This window comes from Peromyscus leucopus, chromosome 4 (genome assembly GCF_004664715.2).
Source record: "Peromyscus leucopus breed LL Stock chromosome 4, UCI_PerLeu_2.1, whole genome shotgun sequence".
Lineage (NCBI taxonomy): Eukaryota > Metazoa > Chordata > Mammalia > Rodentia > Cricetidae > Peromyscus > Peromyscus leucopus.
Window position 1 is genome coordinate 106,697,845 of NC_051066.1, and position 22,535 is coordinate 106,720,379.

Consider the following 22,535-nt stretch of genomic DNA (forward strand, 5'->3'; position numbering starts at 1 on the left):
GCACCAAATCACACATACTTCTCCAGCCCTGCAGATCCTCTGCCAGACTTCTTGTCTCTGACCACATGTATCACACACCTGGAGTCCCCATGAAGCACAAGCCCACCTCATCGGGATCCTGACATCCCCTACCCCTAGATGCAATCTAAGAACCTCCCTACACCCTCCCCCAGCAACTGCATGGTACTCTTCCATTCACACTGTAGCCGGAGATGGACCCACTTTGATGAGGCCGAAGCTGACTCTACAGAGTGTTTATTTGGGGAAGCATTTTTATATTTTGCACCAAGAGATGGAATGGGAAAAAAATCTCAAAGCTGTTTTGTAGGTGGGTCATGTGGTTGCTATTCTGTGCTTAAATTCTGCTGACCCTCTGGTTCTTCATGGAGGGTATGGACTCAAGTGGAGGGTCCTGTGGATCAGTGATTCTCAACCTGTGGGTTGTAACCCCTTTGGGTCGAATGACCCTTTCATAGGGGTCATCTAAGACCATTGAAAAATACAGATATTTACATTGTGATTCATAACAGTAGCAAAATTCTTTTTTTTTTTCTTCAGATAAATGGTTTTATCATCAACTTTACACTTTTTGTCAGCTGCAAGATGAGCCTGCTAAAACATGAATACTCCAGTCACAACGGAAAGAGTAACTTCTGGGGCATCTCTTCCGAGTCTCTGGTTTCCCTGTGTTCAGCCGAAGAACAAAAGCAACATGATAGTAACTGAGTTTACTGTTATCAGTGGCATCCTCACAGATCAAATAAGGCTCATTAGCTGAGCTTTAATTCCTGACCCCTCTCTGAATCCGCCAATCCCCTGCTCTGTTCCCCAGCCGGTGTTCTCCAGGAAGCTCCTAGTGCATGCAGCAAGGAGATGGCGGCCATGCACAGCTGGGGGGGGGCTGCAGCGGGGAGCACAGCGAAGGCCATGGTCACTCCAAACAGTTCCCAGGCCCGACTGACTCCTTCCCGGACTCCATCTGGGACACGGCGCTGCCACTGCGCCCCTTTCTTTTTGTTTTTTCAAGACAGGGTTTCTCCGTGTTACAGCTCTGGCTGTCCTGGAACTCATGCTGTAGACCAGGCTGGCCTCGAACTCACAGAGATCCTCCTGCCTCTGCTGGGATTAAAGACATTCACTACTACTGCCTGGCTAACAGTAGCAAAATTAAAGTTATGACGTGGCAATGAAAATAATTGTATGGTTGGGGGTCACCACAGCAGTGAGGAACTGTATTAAAGTCGCAGCTAATTGGGAAGGTTGAGAACCCTGCTCTATACAGATAGCGTGCGTGGTCTCTCACCAGCTCAGTATAGGCAGACAAGTGAGATCTATGGGAGACCAAAGTGCAGCTGAACCCAGGACACCACCTCAATACGTTCCTCCTCCTCCTCTTCCTCTTCTCTCTCTCTCTCCCCCTGTGTGTGTGTGTGTGTGTGTGTGTGTGAGAGAGAGAGAGAGAGAGAGAGAGAGAGAGAGAGAGAGAGAGAAGAGAGAGAGAGAGAGAGAGAGAGAGAGAGAGAGAGAGAGAGAGAGAGAGAGAGAGAGAGAAAGAAAGAGATATTGGGGATCAAACCCAAGGAAGTACCTCAGCCCTCTTTTAAGCATATTAATGCAAATGATTTTTTAGAGCATGAATGCCCTTCAAGGTATTCATAATTTCCTAAACAATGTGTAAAATCATATGTGCCACCTGCTCTGGGTCCCTCCATGGGGTGACGTGGCTCCCCAGTCCCTAAAGGACCAGCCCCAGCTGCCTATGCTGCTTTCCGGTAGAATAGGCATTTTTGTGAATTTTTTTATTTTAATTTTAAAAATTTATTTTATGTGTATGAGTGTTTTGCCTACAGGTCTATCTGCACACTAGTTTGTGCCTGGTGCATCCAGAGGCCAGAAGAGGGTGCTGAATCCCCTTGGAACTGGGTTTCTACAGATGGTTGTGAGCGGCCGTGTGGGTGTCGGGAGTCAACCCAGGTCCTGCGGAAGAGCAGCCAGTGCTCTTAACTGCCGGGCCGTCGCTCCAATTTTGTTCTTTGGCAACTTCATACACGTATGTAATGCATTCTGATGACTCTCCCCTCTCCCCACCTCCCTCCCATCCTGTTACCTACGCCCCCTCCACCTCCCTCACCCCCCCCTCCGCTCTTCTTCACCAGTCTCCTCAGATTCACAACTTTTGGTTGGTTTGGGGTTTTTTAGTTTGTTTGTTTTGGGGTTTTTCTGTCTTTTGTTTTTTCGAGACAGAGTTTCTCTGTGTAGCCCTGGAATCAGCTCTGTAGATTAGACTGGCCTAGAACTCACAGAGACCTGCCTGCCTCTGGCTCCTGAGTGCTGGGATTAAACTGCCCGGCTGATTCTGTTTTGTGATCCATTTGGGTTAACCAGGGCCTTATGTGTGAGCTGAAGGCACTACTATCTCCTCTCTGTTTCTGTATCCCTCGGCAGCAAACCGTTCAGTAGTAAAAGGTAGGGATCCTAAGCCCTCCCTCCAGCCATGCCTGATGGTTGATGGGCCCATTCTTTTTCAAAAGAGGGGAGGGATCCTCTAGAACTAGAGTTACAGAAGGTTGTGAGCCACCATGTGGGTGCTGGAAACAGAATCCTGGTCCTCTGCAAGAACAGGACGTGTTCCTAACCATTGAGCCGTCTCTCAAGTTCCCTGAAGGACCATTCTCTTCCTCCCCCCCCCCTTCTTTCCGTTCTTTCCTGAGACAGGGTCTCTTTATGCAGCCCTGGCTGTCTTAGAACTGGATATGTCGACCAGGCTGGCCTCAAACCTACAGAGATCTTCCTGCCTCTGTCTCCTGAGTGCTGGGATTAAAGACCTGTGTCACCAAGCCAAGCTGGTTGTTTTGTTTTTGTTTTTTGAGACAGAATCTTGCTATGTTGCCCACTCTGACCTTGAACTCAGGGCTCAGCTGAACCTTCACCCTAGACACCTGGGGCTATAGCCACGCCGAGGTAGGAATTCTTTCCGTGTGTTCCCATTAGAATTTCTGGACTAGAATCCCAGAGGGAACGTGACCAGGCCATTCACTATGTGACTTGGCTGGACAGTGTCACACTCCCCTCCACAGGGCTTGCATGCCTGTGTTCCCTCCAGCAGGACTTGACAGAGCCTGTGAATGAATGTGCAGCTAGCTCACCAACAGGCTGGAGTTAACATGTTGAGACTTCATCAGTTTTCTTCTCACTGGGACGAGTTGCTCGTTCCTGTGTTCCATTGTGTTCCTTTACCCATCCTCACCCTTCCCAGGACTCCCAAACTACCTATTGACAGGTTGAAAGGTCTATTTGCCGCCTTTTTTTTTCTTTTTTCTGAGACAGGGTTTTATGTAACCAGGCTGCCCTCAAATTTAGTATCTAGTCAAGGGTGATTTTGAACTTCTGATCCTCCTATCTCTACCACCTGATTGTTGGTCTTAAAGTCATGTGCCAGCCACCATGCCTAGTGTGTGCAGTGCTGGGAACTGACCCCAGAGCCTCGTGAGTACTAATCAAGCAGCCTTCCAAATGAGCTACACACACACACACCCTTTACTGTGCTATCATCTTTATGCTAATTCTCATACACAACTGGGCCTACTTTGGGATTTTTGTTTCTTTAATCTATAATGGATTAGTTCTCCCAAAAACACCCAAGCCCAGCTCTGGACTCTTGCTTCTTGAGCAAACTGCAGCGGACAATGGGCTGAGCATTAAGCTATACCAGGCCCCAAACTTCAAGCTCTTCCAGTAAGCTTGATAGGAAGGACAGGCAGTTGTGCCCAGAATGGCTAGTAAGCATGCTATATACACAGTTCTTGGGGCTGGAGAGGTAGCTCAGTGGTTAGATGCTCTTCTTGCACTTCCAGGGGAGTTGGATTCCCAGCACCCATTGTCTGCCGGCTTAAACTACCTAGAACTCCAGTTCCAGGGGGACCTGATGTCCTCTTCTGGCCGCCACGGGCGTGTGTGTGTGTGTGTGTGTGTGTGTGTGTGTGTGTGTGTGTGTGTACGCACACCCTTACACACATATAAAATGCCCCATTTGGGGCTGGGGTTGTGGCTCAGTAGCAGCTTACTTGCCTCAAGTGCCCGAGGCCTGGGGTTTGATGCCCCAGCACAGGTGCCCGGTGGGAACGGCTTTTAGGGGGGTGTTGGGAGAGACACCACCGACGTATTTTGAGTGGCAGCAAGTAGTGATGTCTTGCTGCTCGAAGACACAAGCAGTCGTGACAAGCTGTCCCTCTCCTTTTTCGTCACCTCTGTGCCCTCTGGGAATCCTCTCTTCTGGGAAGATCATGAGGATGTCACCTGGTGGTGAACACTTGCCTAGAATGAGACCCCAGGTGTCACCCCAAGAATGGGGAAGAGGAAGGCGTGGCAGGTAGAGCTACTTCAGCAAGTGGAGCCAGGCAGAAGTCAATGGTTAGCACAGTGGGCTCAAGCCCATCTGACGGCCCAAGCCAGCCTGTGCCCATCTGACGGCCCCAAGCCAGCCTGTGCCCATCTGACGGCCCAAGCCAGCCTGTGCTCTTCTCTCCTTCATTTAGGAGTCTTCCACCCTCGGAGAAGGGTTTCTAGGACGTGACGGACACACCATCTCTTGGCCTTGCGCTGTGATCAGTTTAACTGTGACGGCAGAACTGGTCTGTATCTCAACTGTCCAAACCAATAGCTCCCATGCAATGTGGCCGACTGGTGACCCTAGGAACGTAAACTCAATTTGCTTTGTTTTGAGACAGGGTTCTCTCTGTTCCCCAGGCTGGCCTCAAATGCACAGGGGTTGGGAATACAGACATGAGACATGCCACCCAGTCACTAAAGCTGACTCTTCTCAACAGCGTGGCTTTGGCCACTTCCCAGCCTGGCTCTTCCCTTTCCACTCAGAACCTGAGAGAAGATGCTGCACGTGTGAGCGGCCTAGAGGCCAGGTGAGAAGACAGCAGGTCTGAATAGGGAGCGGTGGGGGGAGCCGCGGGCCGGGTCCTCCTTACAGAATCCCCGTGGGAGCTCTGTGGGAGAAGGCCAGCCCACAGGAGCCCCACTCCCGCCCCAGTGGCCATCACAATGGCATTCAGGTTTTTGTCACAATGCCACTGTGCGTCACAATGCCACTGGCAGTGGGGGGGCTGGTCTTTTTGTCTGCAGACCTAGTTACAGGCACTCAGCGTCAGAGGACCCTGTTTCCTGGGGACTGGAAAGGGGCCTCAAGATGGAGACCTATAGGAAGAAGTCGAACAGATGTGGGGCTGGACGAGCCCAGTCAGTCTCAGGACCCAGGGTCTGCAGGGACCAGCCGGCCACCTGCAGGGAACAGGGATTCTCCGTGAGCACTGAGCAGCTGCTGGTCTTCTTCCTGGCTCTCTGGTTCTTCTATTTCTTCTACTTTCAAGACTAATTGTGACAGAGCCTCCCTTCCAGCTGCTCAGGGGGTGGCTGAGGGTCAGAGCCTTGGCCCCCCAGGGCAGCTCACCTGTTTGCCTAGGGAATGAGGACCCAGAGCCTGCAGCAGCCGCTGTGTGCCTGGCACCTCCAGCTGGCCTGCCTTCTGCTCTCAGAAGACCGGAGTGCCGCATGTCTCCAGAGGGTCCAGCCTTGTACCTCCACTGAGTACATGACCCCATTACCAGGCAAAGGCCAGGACAGCTATGGAAGGCTGCCAGGTGGAGGCACTGTTGTGGCTGAGTCTTCTTGGTCAGAGGAGTGGAGCTCCGCATGTTTCCTGGGAAGGTGTTTTAGGCCTGGTTTCAGGCCCAGTCTCTAATGACAAATAAAATGCCCATGGGGCCAAATAACATATTTCTTTTTATTTTGGTGTCTTTGAGATAAGTGTTTGCTATGTAGCCCAAGCTGGCCTTGAACTCATGGCAGTCTTCCTCGTGTTTGGGTTTACAAGCTTGTACCACCCCAGGCTTTCATTCTTGTATTCTAGGGAAGAAAAACAGCTCTGTGGTGCTGGCAAGGGTGGAGAAAAAGAACACTTCCTGGGGGCGGGGGTCAGATCTTGAAGAGAAATGCTTAGTCACATTAAAGGGGTGGGGGTGAGTCCCCACTGGACTCAGGGTAAGTCCTGCCCACCCCAGGGGCTCCCAGACCTCGTTTTGCAGCAGAACAGGACAAGGACCTCTGGTATAACTGTGGCCGAGGAGCGGCAGCTTGGGGGCAGAGTGGGGATGTGCGGAGCCCCCAGACCGTGCAGGTCCCATGACGGCCGGCCGCGGCACAGCTGGCTCTGGTGTGCAGGAGAAAGGAGGCGACATCCCCTACTGGCCACGGCTGTGGACACATCCCCTGGGGACTCTCAAAGCAGATTCCCTAAGCCTCAGGACGGAGCCCTGGCGACCTGAAGGATGGAAAAACATGTGGTTCAAGAGACTGTAATTTATCTTAAAGACAAGGCGGAGCATGCCTGGAAGGGACTGGGACAGTGCGGTCATCTGCACAGATATTCTCATGTCTAGAAGCTCTTGACAGTGGACAGAGCTGCACAGAATCCTTGTTTTCTTTGGGACTCCATAAAGTTTAATTTTGAATGGAAAAAAAAATGTAGCCTACGGAGCCAGTGAGGTGGTTCAGAGATTAGAGGAGACTGCCACGTGCTAATGACCTGAATTTCAGTTCTGGAACCCCACAGTAGGAAGGGGTGAGCCAGCTCCTGGAAGCTGTACTCTGACTTCCACAGGTACACCATGGCACACATGTGCCATATACATAGACAGAATTGGTTAAAGATGTTGCCTATACACAAATATTCTCCTGCAGTGGGCTACATACAGAACAGGAATCTCCTCCTTCAGAGAGTGGCACCAGAGCAACCAGACAGACTCCGGCACCTGGCCTGATAGAAGCTACTGGCCATCCCTAGCACTGACACACCCGTGCTGGACAAATCGAAACCACTGCCTGACAGGCGGCAGGCACTGCACATGGCTGTGCTGGCCTGTGTGCCAGGAGGAAGCCTCAGTGAATGTCAACTGTCTTTGTATTAAGGCTCCAAGTGTCTGCAGGGTTGGGAGGACACATGGCTAAGTCATGTGCTTAACAACCCCTACAATGGTCTACTTCGGAGTGACCCTGAGGCAGAGAAGGCTGTGTGAGGTCCCAAGTCACAGTCTACTGAACACCACCCACAAAGCTCCATTAGAAGGTTGTGTGCAGCCAGGTGGTGGTGGCGCACACCTTTAATCTTAGTACTCAGGAGGAAGAGGCTGGCGGATCTCTGAGTTCGAGGCCAGTCTGGTATACAGAGTGAGTTCCAGGACAGTCAGGACTGTTATACACAGAAACCCTGTCTCAAAAAATCAAAACAAAATGAAATAAAACAAAAGGTTGTGTGCAGGTAACATGGGGCTCTGGCTGGAGAGTGGCAAGGCCGGCCAGGGAGGATAGGGATGTCTCCCTAGCCAGCCTATGGCTTCATTATCCTGTTGTTGCCTAAGCAGGAGTGGGGTGTCCTGCCCAGCTCCGTAACACACCAGGAGGTGCTAAAACCCAAGAGAGAACAGGGGCACTGGGGTTCTATTCTTGCTTCCTCCACCTGCAGGTCTCCCCCAAAATGGGGCTTCTCTGGTTGAGGCTCGCGTTACTCAAAAGTGGACCCGAAACACATCCTGGCTGGTGACTGGCTGCTGGCAGGCTGTGCACATCATGGGCTGGGAACGTTGCTTCACATTCAGACAGGGTCGGCACAGAAGGTGGCCACAGGGCAGCTGGTACACAGGCTCCTTGGTGGAGTAGGAAGAAAACGCTCTTTTGCAGGAGGCACACTCTGGACCACAAACACTCCTGGGGTGCTCTGGTGAGTCAGAACAACAAGGCAGGATTAGGTGAGGCTGGTCCTCAGTGCAAGCTTTCCCTGGAAGCTGGGGACTGGCAGGCCTCCCTCCTACCATCTTTATCAGTCTTGATGCTGTCTATGAATGCTTAAGAACTGGCCTCTACATGCAGTGCATGGACCAGGTCTGCCCCCTGGCCTCCCACACAAAGTGTACATTCCCCGGCCAAAGCTAGAGCAGGGTACAAGCTTACCCTGACAAGATAAGCTGCCAAAAGAGGGAAAAGCAAAATGTGGCCCAAATATCAGGGTCCAGACAGTCAGGGTGGAGGGAAATCACCAGAGGGGAGCTTCAATCTGTCGGCAGCTGCCTTCTAACCCCCCCTCAGTCCTTTTCTTGAAACGCCTTGGCCTTGGGCAGGCCTTTCCACTGTAAGATGCACTACAAGATTCCCTTGGTGTGATCAAGAGGAAAGGAGATAAGGTCTACACCACAGGACACTGGGGCTCTGGGTCACGCCACGTGAATCTTAAGAAGTGGAATACCTCTGTGATCTACTAACTGTCAAAGAATCTTCTGATTGTGTAGGACAATGGGGCCATGGACGATGACGAGCACAGTAGAGAGCTTACAGGGGCCTTGCAGGGCTGGGAAAGAGGATGCAGAGTCAGTACCAGAGTGTCCCCCAGAACGACAGTGAAGAAAAGCACAAAAGGGGCTGATGGATGCCTCGGTGGGCAAAAGTCCTTCCTGCATAAGCCTGATGACCTGAGTTCCATCTCTGGAATCCACAGTGGAGGAGAACCAACTTCTGAAAGTTGTCTTTTCACCTTCACGTGTGTGCTATGGCATGTGTGTACTGCTCACAGGCGTGCGCGCGTACATGCACACACACACACACACACACACACACACACGCACACGCACACACACACACATACACACACAGCATAAAAGGACCTAATAGTGAATGGCCCGTCAGAGTAAGGACATTGAAGGAAAAATGGACTCCAGCAGAAGACAAGGCTCTTTACCAAATGGGCTCAGAGGGTGCTGGGGAGGAGAGCTTTGAAAACAGACAGGACAGTTCAGAATTATAGGTGTTGGAGATGCCAATGAGAAGGATCCCAGCAGCTGTCAGGGAGGGTGGGGCCTGAGTTCCAAAGAGCTGCAGGAGCCACAAGGGCGGCACTAGATGAGGGCACTCACTGACAGACTCTAATAATGGAGACTAGGAAGAAATGGCTGAAGGACAAAAGAGAGAGACAGCCTGCCAACCACACCCCTAGATGCCGAGAGGACAAGCGGCATGAGACTCAATGGCTTCACTGGGCACTCTGAAAGACATGTTCTTGGGGGCTGGAGAGATGGCTCAGAGGTTAAGAACACTGGCTGTTCTTCCCGAGGTTCTGAGTTCAATTCCCAGCAACCACATGGTGGCTCACGACCATCTGTAATGAGATCTGGTGCCCTCATCTGGCCATGCAGACACAGCACTGTATACATAGTAAATAAATAAATCTTTAAAAAAAAAAAGACATGTTCTTGGGAATAGTTAGGGAAGAAGCGATCCGAGTGGGCGAGAGTGAAATGGAAATCCAGATGACAGGAGGAGGAGCAGGCTCTGCCTCAGCACGAGGAGTCAAGAGCCTTCCCTATCAGCCTCAGCAGGCTCCCTGTGTCCCTGTTTAACAGGGGCTCGGGGAGCTGGAGAGACGGCTCAGTGGTTAAAGAGCACTGACTGCTCTTGCAGAGGACTTGAGTTTGATCCCAGCACCCACATGGTGGCTCCCAACCATCTGTAACTCCAGTCTCAGGAGACTGACACTTTCTTCTGACCTCCACCAGGCTGGACATGGTACACATACATACATACATACATACATACATACATACATACAGGGAAAACATTCATACACATAAAATGAAAAAAATTTAGTCAGTTCCTCACTTTGTATCTACCATACGATATGATCCTAGGTTATTTTTTTGTTTTTTGGCAAAATTTGGCCCATTAATCTACCACTGTGCTTTTCTAGTGCAATGATAAAAATGTTACCAAGAAGGGCAGAAGATGACATCTGAACCTTACACCGCTCTTCACATGTCGATAAATCACCCGGATGTCAGACGAGAGGGGCAGTACAGTCAGTCGCAGGAGAGAACTGTCAGCCCACCACAGCCAAGTGTGACGGGAACCTCTGTAACCCAACACTCGGGAACTGCAAAGTTCCAGGCCAGCAAGACCCCATGTCAAAATAACCAAAACAAAAACCTATAGCAAAGGACAGCCAGGCTAGAGTCCACACAATGACAGGGCTGAAGATCTTGCCTGTGATGAGTCCCATTTCCGGCAGCCCCACAGCCCCTTCTGGAGAAGACAGGGGAGAAGTTCTCTCCACAGAACAGGAGTTACCTAAGGAAGCTGGCTCTGCAGGCCCACAGCACAGGAAGCGACAGGCCCCCATCCCGCACAGGGAGAGGCCGGAGCACAGCTTACCGGAGCTGGCGGCTGGTCTCCTGGCAGCACCGCTCCCTCTTGTGCCCAGCTGCTGGAGCTGCCCCCGGGAGAGCCGGGCAGTGAAGCAAGGCATGGAGCCAAGGGTAGAAGTCAAGGCAATTTCTAGACTTTGCGACAGCTTCTGCTCATGGGACACTGGACCTGTTGAGAGACACGCAGACCATAACATCTTGGGAGGCCTAGCAAAAGAGAAACAGCGACAAGTTCTTGGAGGACCAGAAAACGACCCTCCGGACTTCAGACATGTGAGTATGAAGAAAACTCTTCTATGTCTCCCAGGACTGAGATTGCAGAACAAGCAGTCAACGTCCTGGGAATCCTGACAACTCCTCCCCATCTACAAAGCTCTAGGTGTTCTCTAGCTTTCCCTAGACAGAGTGTTGTGCAGGAGAGCGCCATCTTGAGGCTGCCATATAGAACTGCGCCTCCTTTTTCTCCCTCCCCTCATTGATTTTGGAGTGCTGAGGATAGAGTCCTGGACTTGTGCTCTAGACACCACACTACCACTTAGCTACATCCCAAAGCCCTGTTACATTCAAAAGGCTGCCTGCTGGCCAAAGAAATAAGAGAAACAGATCCCACCTCTGTTCACTCCCTACCCACTCTATCCTCTGCCTCAGCATACTGCCCTTCCCTCTGCATTTTTTTTTTTTTTTTGAGACAGGGGTATCACTATGTAGCCCAGGCTGGCCTCAAACTCATGTTGATTCTTCAGCAAATACAGGTATTTACTACCATACCTTTTTGTTTTTGATTTTTGTTTTTTGAGACAGGGTTTCTCCGTGTAGTTTTGGTGCCTGTCTGGGATCTCACTCCATGGACCAGGCTGGCCTCAAACTCACAGAGATCCACCTGCCTCTGCCTCCCGAGTGCTTGGGATTGAAGGCGTGCACCAAAACCACCACCACCTGGTACCATACCTTTCTTTAAAAAAAAAAAAAAAAAAGCCAGGTGGTGGTGATGCACGACTTTAATCCCAGCACTTGGGAGGCAGAGGCAGGTAGATCTCTGTGAGTTCAAGGCCAGGCTGGTCTACAACTCGAGTTCCAGGTCAGCCAGGGCTGTTACACAGAGAAAACCTGTCTGGAAAAGCTCAAGTGCCAGGAACATGGCTCTGTCGGTACAGTGCCTTCAGCAAAAGCAGGAGGACCTGAGTTTGACCCCCAGAACCCATGTCAAAAATCCAGCAGCACTAGATCACACCTGCAACCCAGTGCTGGGGAGGCAGATGCCCTGAGCCTGCTGGTCATTCAAGCCTGGCAACCCAAGTTCAATCCCTAGAACCCATAGTGAAAGAAAGTAACTAACTCCTGCAAGTTGTCCTCTGACCTAAACACACATGCCCACACTCACAACACACACACACACACACACACACACACACACACACACACACACTGATAACACATAGAACCTTTTAAAAGTGGAGAGTAATTGAGGAACAATTCTGAACAACCCAAGTGGCTACCAACAGGAAGACAAAGGGAGGAGAGTATGTTTTACTCTGTATCACACCTGGGATCCTAGCACCTGGGAGGGGGAAGTAAGAGGATCAGAAGTTCAAAGTCATCCTAGTACTACAGAGAATTCCAGGTCAGCCTATGTTATATAAGACCTTGTCTCAAAAGAAAAAAGAAAAGAAAAAGTCATCTTTAAAACTCTTCATTTGGAGCTGGGAAGAGTAGCACACAACTTTAATCCTAACACTCAGTAGACAGAGGTGGGCAGATCTCTAAGTTTGAGGCTAGCCTGGTCTACAGAGGACAACCAAAGCTAAACAGAGAAACCCTACCTCAAAAACAAACAAACAAACAAACAAACAAAAACACTCTTAATCTAGGCCAGCATAATGACTCAGCAGGCAAAAAAAAAAAGTACCTGTTTGGTTGTTTAGTGACTGGACACAAGCTACAGTCATCTGGGAAGAGGAGCTCACCTGAGAAAACGCCTCCATCAGACTGCCTGGAGGCCAGTCTGCAGACATTTTCTTGATTACTAACTGATATGGAGGGCCAGACCACTGGGGGTGCTGCTACCCCTGGGCAGGTGGGTCCTAGTATAAGATGGTATGAGAAAGCAGTGTGAGCAAGACATGATGAGCAAAAACCGGTAACCAGATCCTCTGTGGCTTCTGCTTCAGTTTCTGCCTCCCTTCTTTACTCAGTGACCGAGTGGGACCTAGGAACTGTGAGGCGAAATGACCACTTTCCTCTGTAAGTTCTGGTCATGGTGTTTAGTCACAGCAGTAGAAATCTAACTAGGACAGTGGCTGCTCCAAAACTGATCCTCTGGGTTCAGCCTCTGGGACCCACACGCTGGAAGCAGAGCACTAATTCCGGAAGTCGTCATCACATACACATACAACCCCACACAAAAAGCTCTTAACTGGTCTTAGATTCCCAAACCCACCCACTTTGACTTTGCTTCAGTTTGGCATTTAAAATCTTCCTGAGTGAAACAAAGTGGTATAACCTATAATTCCGAAACTGCCAGGCAGAGGCAGGAGGGCTGTCACAAATGTAAGGCCAACCTTGTCTATAAAGTGATTTAGTTAAATGCCAATCAGGGCTATGTATTGTAAAGGGGATTCCAAATGCAAGGATGCAAGGATGGTTCAACATACGAAAATCTGTCAATGTAATGCACCATATAAACAAAATGAAAGAAAAAACACATGATCATCTCATTAGATGCTGAAAAAGTCTTTGACAAAATCTAACACCCCTTCATGATAAAGGTCTTAGAAAGATCAGGAATACAAGGAACATTTCAAAACATAATAAAGGCAATTTACAGCAAGCCAACAGACACCATCAAATTAAATGGAGAGGAAACTCAAAGCGATTCCACTAAAATCAGGAACAAGACAAGGCTGTCCACTCTCCCCATATTTATTCAATATAGTACTTGAAGTTCTAGCTAGAGCAATAAGACAACAAAAGGAGATCAAGGGAATACAAATTGGAAAGGAAGAAGTCAAACTTTCACTATTTGCAGATGATATGATGGTATACATAAGTGACCCCAAAAATTCTACCAGGGAACTCCTACAGCTTATAAACTCCTTCAGTAAAGTGGCAGGATACAAGATCAACTCAAAAAAGTCAGTAGCCCTCCTATACACAAATGATAAAAGGGCTAAGAAGTCAGAGAAACATCACCCTTTACAATAGCCACAAATAATATAAAATACCTTGAGATAACACTAACTAAACAAGTGAAGGACCTATTTGATAAGAACTTTAAGTCTCAGCTGGGCGGTGGTGGCGCACGCCTGTAATCCCAGCACTCAGGAGGCAGAGGCAGGTGGATCTCTGTGAGTTCGAGGCCAGCCTGGTCCACAGAGCTAGTCCAGGACAGGCTCCAAAGCTACACAGAAACCCTGTCTCGAAAAAGCAAAATAAATAAATAAATAAAAAATAAAGAACTTTAAGTCTCTAAAGAAAGAAATTGAAGAAGATATCAGAAAATGGAAGGATCTCCCATGCTCATGGATAGGTAGGATTAACATAGTAAAAATGGCAATCTTACCAAAGGCAATCTACAGATTCAATGCAATCCCCATCAAAATCCCAACACAATTCTTCACAGACTTGGAAAGAACAATACTCAACTTCATATGGAAAAACAAAAGACCCAGGATAGCTAAAAGAATCCTATATAATAAAGCAACCTCTGGAGGCATCACCATCCCTGACCTCAAGCTCTACTATAGAGCTATAGTAAAAAAAAACAGCTTGGTACTGGTATAAAAACTGTCATACAGACCAATGGAATCGAATTGAAGACCCTGACATTAATCCATGCACATATGAACACCTGATTTTTGACAAAGAAGCCAAAACTATACAATGGAAAAAAGAAAGTATCTTCAACAAATCTGGCATAACTGGATCTCAATATGTAAAAGATTACAAATAGATCCATATCTGTCACCATGCACAAAACTCAAGTCCAAGTGGATCAAAGACCTCAACATAAATCCAGTTACACTGAACTTGATAGAAGAGAAAGTAGGAAGTAACCTGGAACGCATTGGCACAGGAGACCACTTCCTAAATATAACACCAGTAGCACAGACACTGAGAACAACAATTAATAAATGGGACCTCTTGAAACTGAGAAGCTTTTGTAGGGCAAAAGACATGGTCAATAAGACAAAAAGACAGCCAACAGAATGGGAAAAGATCTTCACCAACCCCACATCTGACAGAGGACTGATCTCCAAATTATATAAAGAACTCAAGACACTAGACAGCAAAATACTGAACAATCTAATTAAAAAAGGCCTAAAGAGCTAAACAGAGAATTCTCAAAAGAAGAATCACAAATGGTTGAAAGACATTTAAAGAAATGCTCAGCATCCTTAGTCATCAGAGAAATGCAAATCAAAACGACTCTGGGATACCATCTTATACCTGTCAGAATGGCTATGATCAAAAACACCAATGACAGTCTATGTTGGAGAGGATGTGGAGCAAAGGGAACACTCCTCCACTGTTGTGGGAATGTAAACTTGTACAACCACTGTGGAAATCAGTATGGTGGTTTCTCAGAAAATTGGGAATGGATCTACCTCAAGACCCAGCCATACCACTCTTGGGCATATATCCAAGGAATGCTCAATCATACCACAAAGATACATGCTCAACTATGTTCACAGCAGCACTATTTGTAATAGCCAGAACCTAGAAACAACCTAGATGCCCGTCAACTGAAGAATGGATTAAGAAAATGTGGTACATATATATACACAATGGAGTACTACTCAGCAGAGAAAAACAATGACAGCATGAAATTTGCAGGCAATGGATGGAACTAGAAATATCATCTTGAGTGAGGTAACCCAAACCCAGAAGGTCAAACATGGTACGTGCTCACTCATAAGTGGATATTAGATATAAAGCAAAGAACAATCAGACTGCAACCCACAGAACCAGGGAGGCTACATAGCAGGGGGGACCCTAGGGTGACTGTGGCTTATAATAAGTTTTGGTTTTGCCCAATCACTAGGTAAACCTCAGTGAAACATTTCACTATTAGGATAAGAATTTGTCCTGTATCAAGCTGATAATAGAAAAAATAAATAAATAAATTTTTAAAAAAGCCAAAGATCTGACTGATTTTGCTTTTTCTTCTGGTTGGTTTTTGTTTTTGATTGACTTTGTTCTTCTGATGGTTCTTATTGTGTAGCCCTGGCTGGGCTGAAACTCACTATGTAGACCAGGCTGGCCTTGAACTCACAGAGATCTATATACCTCTGCCTCTTAAGTTATGGTATAAAAGGTATGTGCTACTATGCTCTAAGTTGCTTTATGTTTGTTTTAAAATTAAAACAAAACAAAACTTATGTATACGAGTGTTTGCCTGCATGTATGTTTGCCTGGTTCCCACAGAGGCCAGAAGAGGGAATCAGATTCCTTGGAACTGGAGTTACAGATGATTGTCAGCTGCCATGTAGATGCTGAGAACTGAACCTGGATCTTCTGAAAGAACAGCTAGTGCTATTTACTGCTGAGCCATCTCTCCAGGCCCACATGCCAAGTTCTATTTTTCAAAACATACTATAAGAGACCTAGAGACAATTTTTCTAATTAAGGCACCAGAATTTCTGTTCAGGTGGTGTCAGATGAAATGATACTTTATATTTTTTTCCTTTAAACATTTTTTTATTTATTTTCGTGTGTACCCAGCTATTTGGGTTTATGTGTACTACTTGTATGCAGGTGCTGGCAGAAGCCAGAGGGCATCAGGCCCATGGGACTGCAGTTACAGGAGGTTTTTAGTCTCCTGATGTGACTATTCACCCCTGGAAGAACAATGAGTGCTTTTAATGGGTAAGTCATCTCTCCAGTTGCAATATTCCTTTCTTTCTTATCTTCCTGTCTTTTACAAAAATAACATGTCAGCTGGGCATGGTGGCTGTACTGGCTGAATGTGTGTCAACTTGACACAGTAGAGTCATCAGAGGAAGGAGCCTCAGCTGAGGAAATGCCCCCTTGAGATCCAGCTGTGAGGTATTTCCTCATTTAGTAATCAATGGAGGAGGGCCCAGGCCATGTGGGTGATGTCATCCGTGGTCTGCTGGCCCTAGGTTCTATTAGAAGGTGGGCTGAGCAAGCCACGGGGAACAAAGCAGTAAGCAGATCCCATCTATTACCTCTGCATCAGCTCCTGCCTCCAGATTCCTGCCCTGCTTGAGTCCCTGTCCTGACTTCCTTCAGTGATGAACAGCATGCTGAGGGATAAGCCAAATAAACCCTTTCCTCCTCAACTCGATTTTTGGTCATGATGTTTTGTCACACCAATACAAACTCTAAGACAATGGAGCATGCTTTAATCCCAGCACTTGGGAGGCAGAGGCAGTCAGATTTCCAAGTTCAAAGCCAGCCTGGTCTACAGAGCAAGTTCCAGGACAGCCAGGGCTACACAGAGAAACCATGTCTCGAAAACAAAACCAAATCAAAACAAAGAAACAACAATAACAACAAATGAATAACATGTCTTGTCAGTTTGAAAAGTTACACTAGATATTTCCAGGTTCAGAAGTTTCCAAAGCCAGCCCGGGCTGCTCTGCTCAGGGGGCAGGACTACGGCTTCCAGGAACCATCGGTGATGGCAGAGGGGAAAGGCGGGAAGCTAGGCAGCTTAAATCTCACACTCAGAAACAATACAACTCACTCTCACATTTACTGAGCATGTTTTCTTCCCGAGAGGCAGGCCTCCAACTCCACATTTTTCCACTTCTCAGTGTGTTGTAGCACTTCGTGGATACGTGCAGCAAAGAAAACCACAATGCATTTCCATCAATCTACTCTGGGAAGACTAGACATAGTACCCCAAAGGTGTCTAGACACATGACATATAGAAGATTCCAGAGAAGAAGACATGGTCTGCTTTAAGGGAACCTACTGTTTCTCCTTCCAGCAGGTCTGAATGGAGGATTTGAAAGAGGAAAAACATTGATCTTGCCAGGGAACACAAAGCAGGTAAGTCCAGCAATGGGACGATTACTGGATGAAGGCACAAAGCACGATGACAGAGCTCAGTCAGATGTGGCGATTTCCACCTGTAGCCTCAGCACTCAGAGACTGAGACAGGAAGATCAACACAATCCAACACCAGTCAGGGCTACACAGTGAGCTTTAAAAAAGCCTGAGCTACAGAATGAAACCCTTTCTCTCAAAATAAATAAATAAAATAAATAAAAATAAAATTTAGCTGGGTGGTGGCGATGATGGCGCACGACTTTAATCCCAGCCTTCAGGAGGCAGAGGCAGGCAAATCTCTGAGTTCAAGGCCATCCTGGTCTACAGATTGAGTTCCAGGACAGGCTCCAAAACTACATAGGGAAACTCTATTTCCCTAGGGTTTCCTATATATAAGTAAACAAACAAACAAACAAACAAATAAAATTTAAAAAAGAAAAAAGAAATCTCAGAATAATAAGAGAACACAGGCAACCCTTTGGGACTTGCAAGTTATCTATGGACCAAGAACAAAACTGAGATACCCTACAAAAACAAGAAGGAAGAAGCACGCTCCCCAAGTTCACAGATCTAAGCAGTAAAGCATGAAGCCAAGGACAGTGGCATCATGTCAGCAGGAAGGGCAGGGATGACAGAGTCGTGACACAGAAGAGTTACCTGCTGAACAGTCCATCTCCGCGAGGGCGGGCTCACTGGGGGCTTTCATCTTCTTGGCAGTAGGCTCTGAGGTAATGGGTGAGAGCAGAGGGCTGGGAGCAGAGGAAGAAGCATCCATGCCAAGGCTGTAGTCTGAGCTGTGTTCAGCCTGCTCCGGCTTTCTTTTCCTTGAGGGCAGGGTAATGACAGAAGGGGTCATTGCTGATGTAGTTTGTGCTCTCCCAAGCAGGTGGCAGCCAGAAACAGAATGCTGGAGGAGGAAACGGTCGATCCGGGCCTTCAGGGAAGGATGAGGTAGGGGCTGGGACTGTGGGGTAAAGGCTAATCCTGTGAAAGGGTCACTGGGCACTCGGCCCCAAGTAGCTTCACTGAGGTTACACTTCTCCAGAGTGCTCTGGTCAATGACCTTTCCTGAGGGAAGCAGCATGGGACATGGCATGATCTCCAGGGTGATAGGATCTAGGAACTCCTCTGGCACATCATTAACCATCTCAGACATCTCCTGTAAGACACAGGGAGCCTGCTGGCCCTCAGATTGACCCTCAGGGTCACAGTCACTCTCCATGGGCAAGACCGGAGTGTGCAGACCCAAGTCCTTAGGCATGCTTTCTGATGCTATCAACAAGACACTATTTATCACCTCCTGAGAGCAGGTCTTGGCTGGCTGACCCCATACCTCTAAACGCTTTATGCAAGAGACGCCACTGCCTGTCACATGGGTGATTCCGATCTTGAGGTGGGCCACGTGGCTAAGGGAAAGAGCCCCTTTATTCCAGAGTTCCTGGGCTACAACAGCAGGAGAGAGGAGTGTGACTTCCATTGGGCTAAAAGGTGGCCTGGCCTTGAAGCCCCTGTGGCTGAACACCACGTGGTTCTGGTTTTTCAGTAAGACTTTGCCTACCAAGGTGAATGCCTCCTTGTCTGGGACAGATAGCTCCATCGGGTCTGTAGTCCAGCACTCATGTGAATCCCGAGAGGCTCTGCTAGATAAGGCAGATGTGTATAATTCCAGGCCAGTGACATTCTGACATCCCCCAGCTGTGAGATCTATGTTAACCCTACAGATTTCCACATTAAAGGGAAAGGAAACTGTCACATAGACTGGTGGTCTAATGAAATACTCTGTCCTAAAGCCATGGCTTCTCTTTATGAGGTCTTCAGAGATGAGGTTTTCTACTTCATAACCATCAGCTGACACCTACATTTAATGACAAAGAGGAGACACTGATCCAAATGAAGACAACGGGTTTTCAAGAACTTGTCACTTACAAAAATACTTTTTATATTTATTTATTTTTATTTTATGTATATGGGTGTTTTGCCTGCTTGCATGTCTGAGCACCACATGCATGCAGTGCCCACTGCGGCCAGAAGAGGGCGTCAGATCCCCTGGAACTGAAGGTCTAGATGGTTGTGAGCCACCATGTGGATGCTAGAAATTGCATCTGGGTCCTCTGGAAGAACAGACTCTTAACACTGAGCCATCTCCCCAGTCCCATAAAATTTCATTTTGAAGAAAACCTTAAGTTCTTAATTTTTTTTCTTTCGGAGACAGGATTTCTCTGTGTAATCCTGGTTGTCCTCGCTCTGTAGACCAGGCTGGCCTCAAACTCAGAGATTCGCCTGCTTCTGCCTCCCAAGTGCTAGGATTAAAGGTGTGCGCCACCACTACCACCCAGCTAAGTTCTTAATTTTTAAATTATATCTGTTAAACTGAATTATCTCAAGTTTTTGGAGGCATTCAAGATCATGCCAAAGGCTGAAAGTAAATGTCCCCAAGCATGACTCACTATTAAAAATACGAGCAATAAGCCAGGTACCATGCTGTATATCTATAATCCCAGTTCTTGGGAGGTAAAGCAGAATGATCAGGAATTCAAGATCAGCCTCAACTACATAGCAAGTCAGAGGCCAGCCAGGGCTCCATGAGACACTTGTCTCAAACAAGCAAAGCGAAACAAGACAACACCACACAGTGCTGGTGTGGTGCTTCACACCAGCAGATCCCCACTCTTAGGAGGTTGATTTCTGGTGTGAACGAACAGTTTAAGGTCATCCTTGGCTACATAGAGACTGCAGGCCAGCCTGGGCTGCATGAGAATCTTAAACAAACAAACAAACAAACAAAAAAACCAAGGTCTGGAGAAATGTCTCAGTGGTTAAGAGTCCTTGCTGTTCTTCAGAAAGGACTGAGGTCCAGTTCTCAGTACCTGGCTGGCCTTAAATTCACAGATTCTTATCCCTCTTTGCCTCTCCCTGCTAAGATTAAAGCTATTCACCACAACATTCAGCAAAAGTAAATGAATAAAAGTAAACCAAACAACAAGGCAACAGAAAGCATGAGAGGGATGGGGGGAGGAGGGGAAGGAGGAGAGGGGGGGGGAGGGGGAAGGAGGGGAAGGAGGAGAGAGGGAAGAGAGAGGGAGGGAAGGAGGGAGAGAGGGAGGGAGGGAAGGAGGGAGGGAGGGAGGGGGAGGAAGGAGGGGAAGGAGGAGAGAGGGAGGGAAGGGAGCGATGGAGCGACCGAGTCTACTCTGCTATGACTGTCCACGATACTGATCCACCGAGAGGAGCGTGCACAATCAAGTCAGAGAGCCACCTCACAGCAGTCAGTGCTGAGACCCCAGTGACTGCCCAATTCTTGTCTAAGTGCTGTCTGCTGGGATCCACGGGGAAAGTGCAGTGAGCCAAACCAAGGCCACATACACAAACAAAGCAGGAAATAGGGAGAAGTATGAAGACTAGATTGTGTATTTATGAATATATATTTGGTTGGTTTACCTTATTGCAGTGAATTCTTGGTCTGAACTGTGGGAGGCAAAGATTTATTACCATCTTTGTGGCTGAAAGAATAGCTTCCAGGCATCAGAAACAGCCTTTAAAAAAAAAAAAATGAAACTTAATATTAGCCAGACACATTAAAATTCAGTTTTAAAGCCAGAAATAGTGGCACATGCCTTTGATCCCAGCACTTGGGAGGCAGAGGCAGGTGGATCTCTGTGAGTTCAAGGCCATCCTGGTCTACAGAGCATGTTCCAGGACAGCCAGAGCTACACAGAGGAACCCTGTCTTAAAAAAGCAAAAATAAGTAAGTATCAGTTTTGAACTTTAAGGAGCTGAATCTAAGAGAGGAGCAAATAGGGCAGAAGAAGAACTTCTAGTACATTCTCCCAGTCTACACCATTTCCCTGTATCCTACTGATGCTGAGAGAATGCTCACTGAAAAGTTAAGAAGACAATTTTCTTTCCTTTTTAAAAAAAATATTATATTTTATTTATTGTGTATGTGTGTGTCTGAGTGTATGTCTGGGTACCATGGGTGTGCAGGAACCCAAAAAAGGTCAGAAGAAGCTTCAGGTCCCCTGGGACTGGGGTTACGGAAGGTTCTGAACCACTATGTGGGTGCTGGGACTGAACCCAGGTCCTCTGCACCAGTAGTGTGCTGAGCTGCTGAGCCATGTCCCCAGGCTTGAGAAGGCAATTTTCTGATGTAAGTTCTCCAGGCTGGCAAAGCACATGGTTCTGCAGAGGCTCCCATAGGAAGGAGATAGTATACAAGCAGCAGAGGACAGAAGGGCGGTGTGTGTGTGTGTGTGTGTGTGTGTGTGTGTGTGTGTGTGAATGGAAACCATCATAGTGGTGCTGGGCACTCTTAACCCTTCTAAGTGGAAATGCTTCCTTAGTTTACACACCTGGAAGAGTCCAAACTCTTTTTGAGGAGGCTGAGGTATTTTCTTGGCTTACAGATTCTTTCAGTAGTTGAGGGGGCCATCATGGACCCTCATGACATGGAATCCTCATGAGCATGGCATTTATGTCCATTTATTTAAGTATACCAGATTCCCTTTTTCTTAACTGTAAGAACTGTTGCTGTGTATTTGTGCATACGATGTGTGTGAGGACACATGTGCCACTGTGGAGGTAGGTCAGAGGACAGTCCATTTCTTCCTTTCACCTTTACAGGGTTCTAGGTATTGAACTCAGGGAGTTGGGCTCCGGACTACAGGCACCTTTACCATCTGACTCATCTACTGATCCTTCAGATTCCTTCACTGAAGAAACTTCTGTAAAATTACATTTATTTATTTATTGTGCATGTCTATGTGTGGCTCATAAATGACATAGTGTGTGGGGGAAGTCAGAGGACAACTTGGCAGAAGCTGGTCCTCTCACTCTACTATGGGGGTCCTAAGGGCAGAATTCCTTTATGGGCCGGGCCACCTCACTTATCCCCAGAGTACTCAATGAATTAAAATTAGGGTAGTTTCTCAGAGAAAGCCAGAAGTTAAGAGCACTGGTTGTTCTCTGAGAGGACCTAGGTTCAATTCCCAGCACCCACATGATGGCCTACAACCAACTCCAACTCCAGTCCAAAGGATCTGGTGCCTTCTTCTGGACTCTTTGGGTACCAGACATGCACATGGTACAAACACCATGCAGGTAACACAACCACACATATAAAATAAAATTTAAAAATTAATGTATGACATAGAAATGTGGAAGTTGTTTTGTTTTGTGGTTTTGAGATAAGGTCTCTAGTGGCCCAGGCCATGAACTTCTGATCCCCCTACCTCTGCTTCCTATGAGTATGTGCCACCACACTCAGTT

At 47.6% G+C, this 22,535-nt stretch overlaps 1 protein-coding gene across 4 annotated transcripts in view; it reads right to left on the bottom strand.

The window, feature by feature from the left end:
- Nucleotides 1-6,346: 6,346 nt before the first annotated feature.
- The window catches only part of Ubox5 (U-box domain containing 5), a 45,856-nt gene continuing 29,667 nt past the window's right edge, over nt 6,347-22,535 (bottom strand). For 3 of the 4 annotated variants that reach the window (XM_037205220.1, XM_028878573.2, XM_028878570.2), the window contains 5 exons: nt 20,709-20,803; nt 17,928-19,125; nt 12,218-12,334; nt 10,261-10,422; nt 6,347-7,780 (listed from right to left, as the gene is read on the bottom strand). In XM_037205220.1, coding sequence (XP_037061115.1) covers nt 7,572-7,780; nt 10,261-10,422; nt 12,218-12,334; nt 17,928-19,125; nt 20,709-20,762 — 1,740 coding nt within the window. In that variant the 5' untranslated portion in view covers nt 20,763-20,803 and the 3' untranslated portion in view covers nt 6,347-7,571. The remainder of the gene's footprint in view (nt 7,781-10,260; nt 10,423-12,217; nt 12,335-17,927; nt 19,126-20,708; nt 20,804-22,535) is intronic. The other variant, XM_028878574.2, reaches the window with a different exon arrangement.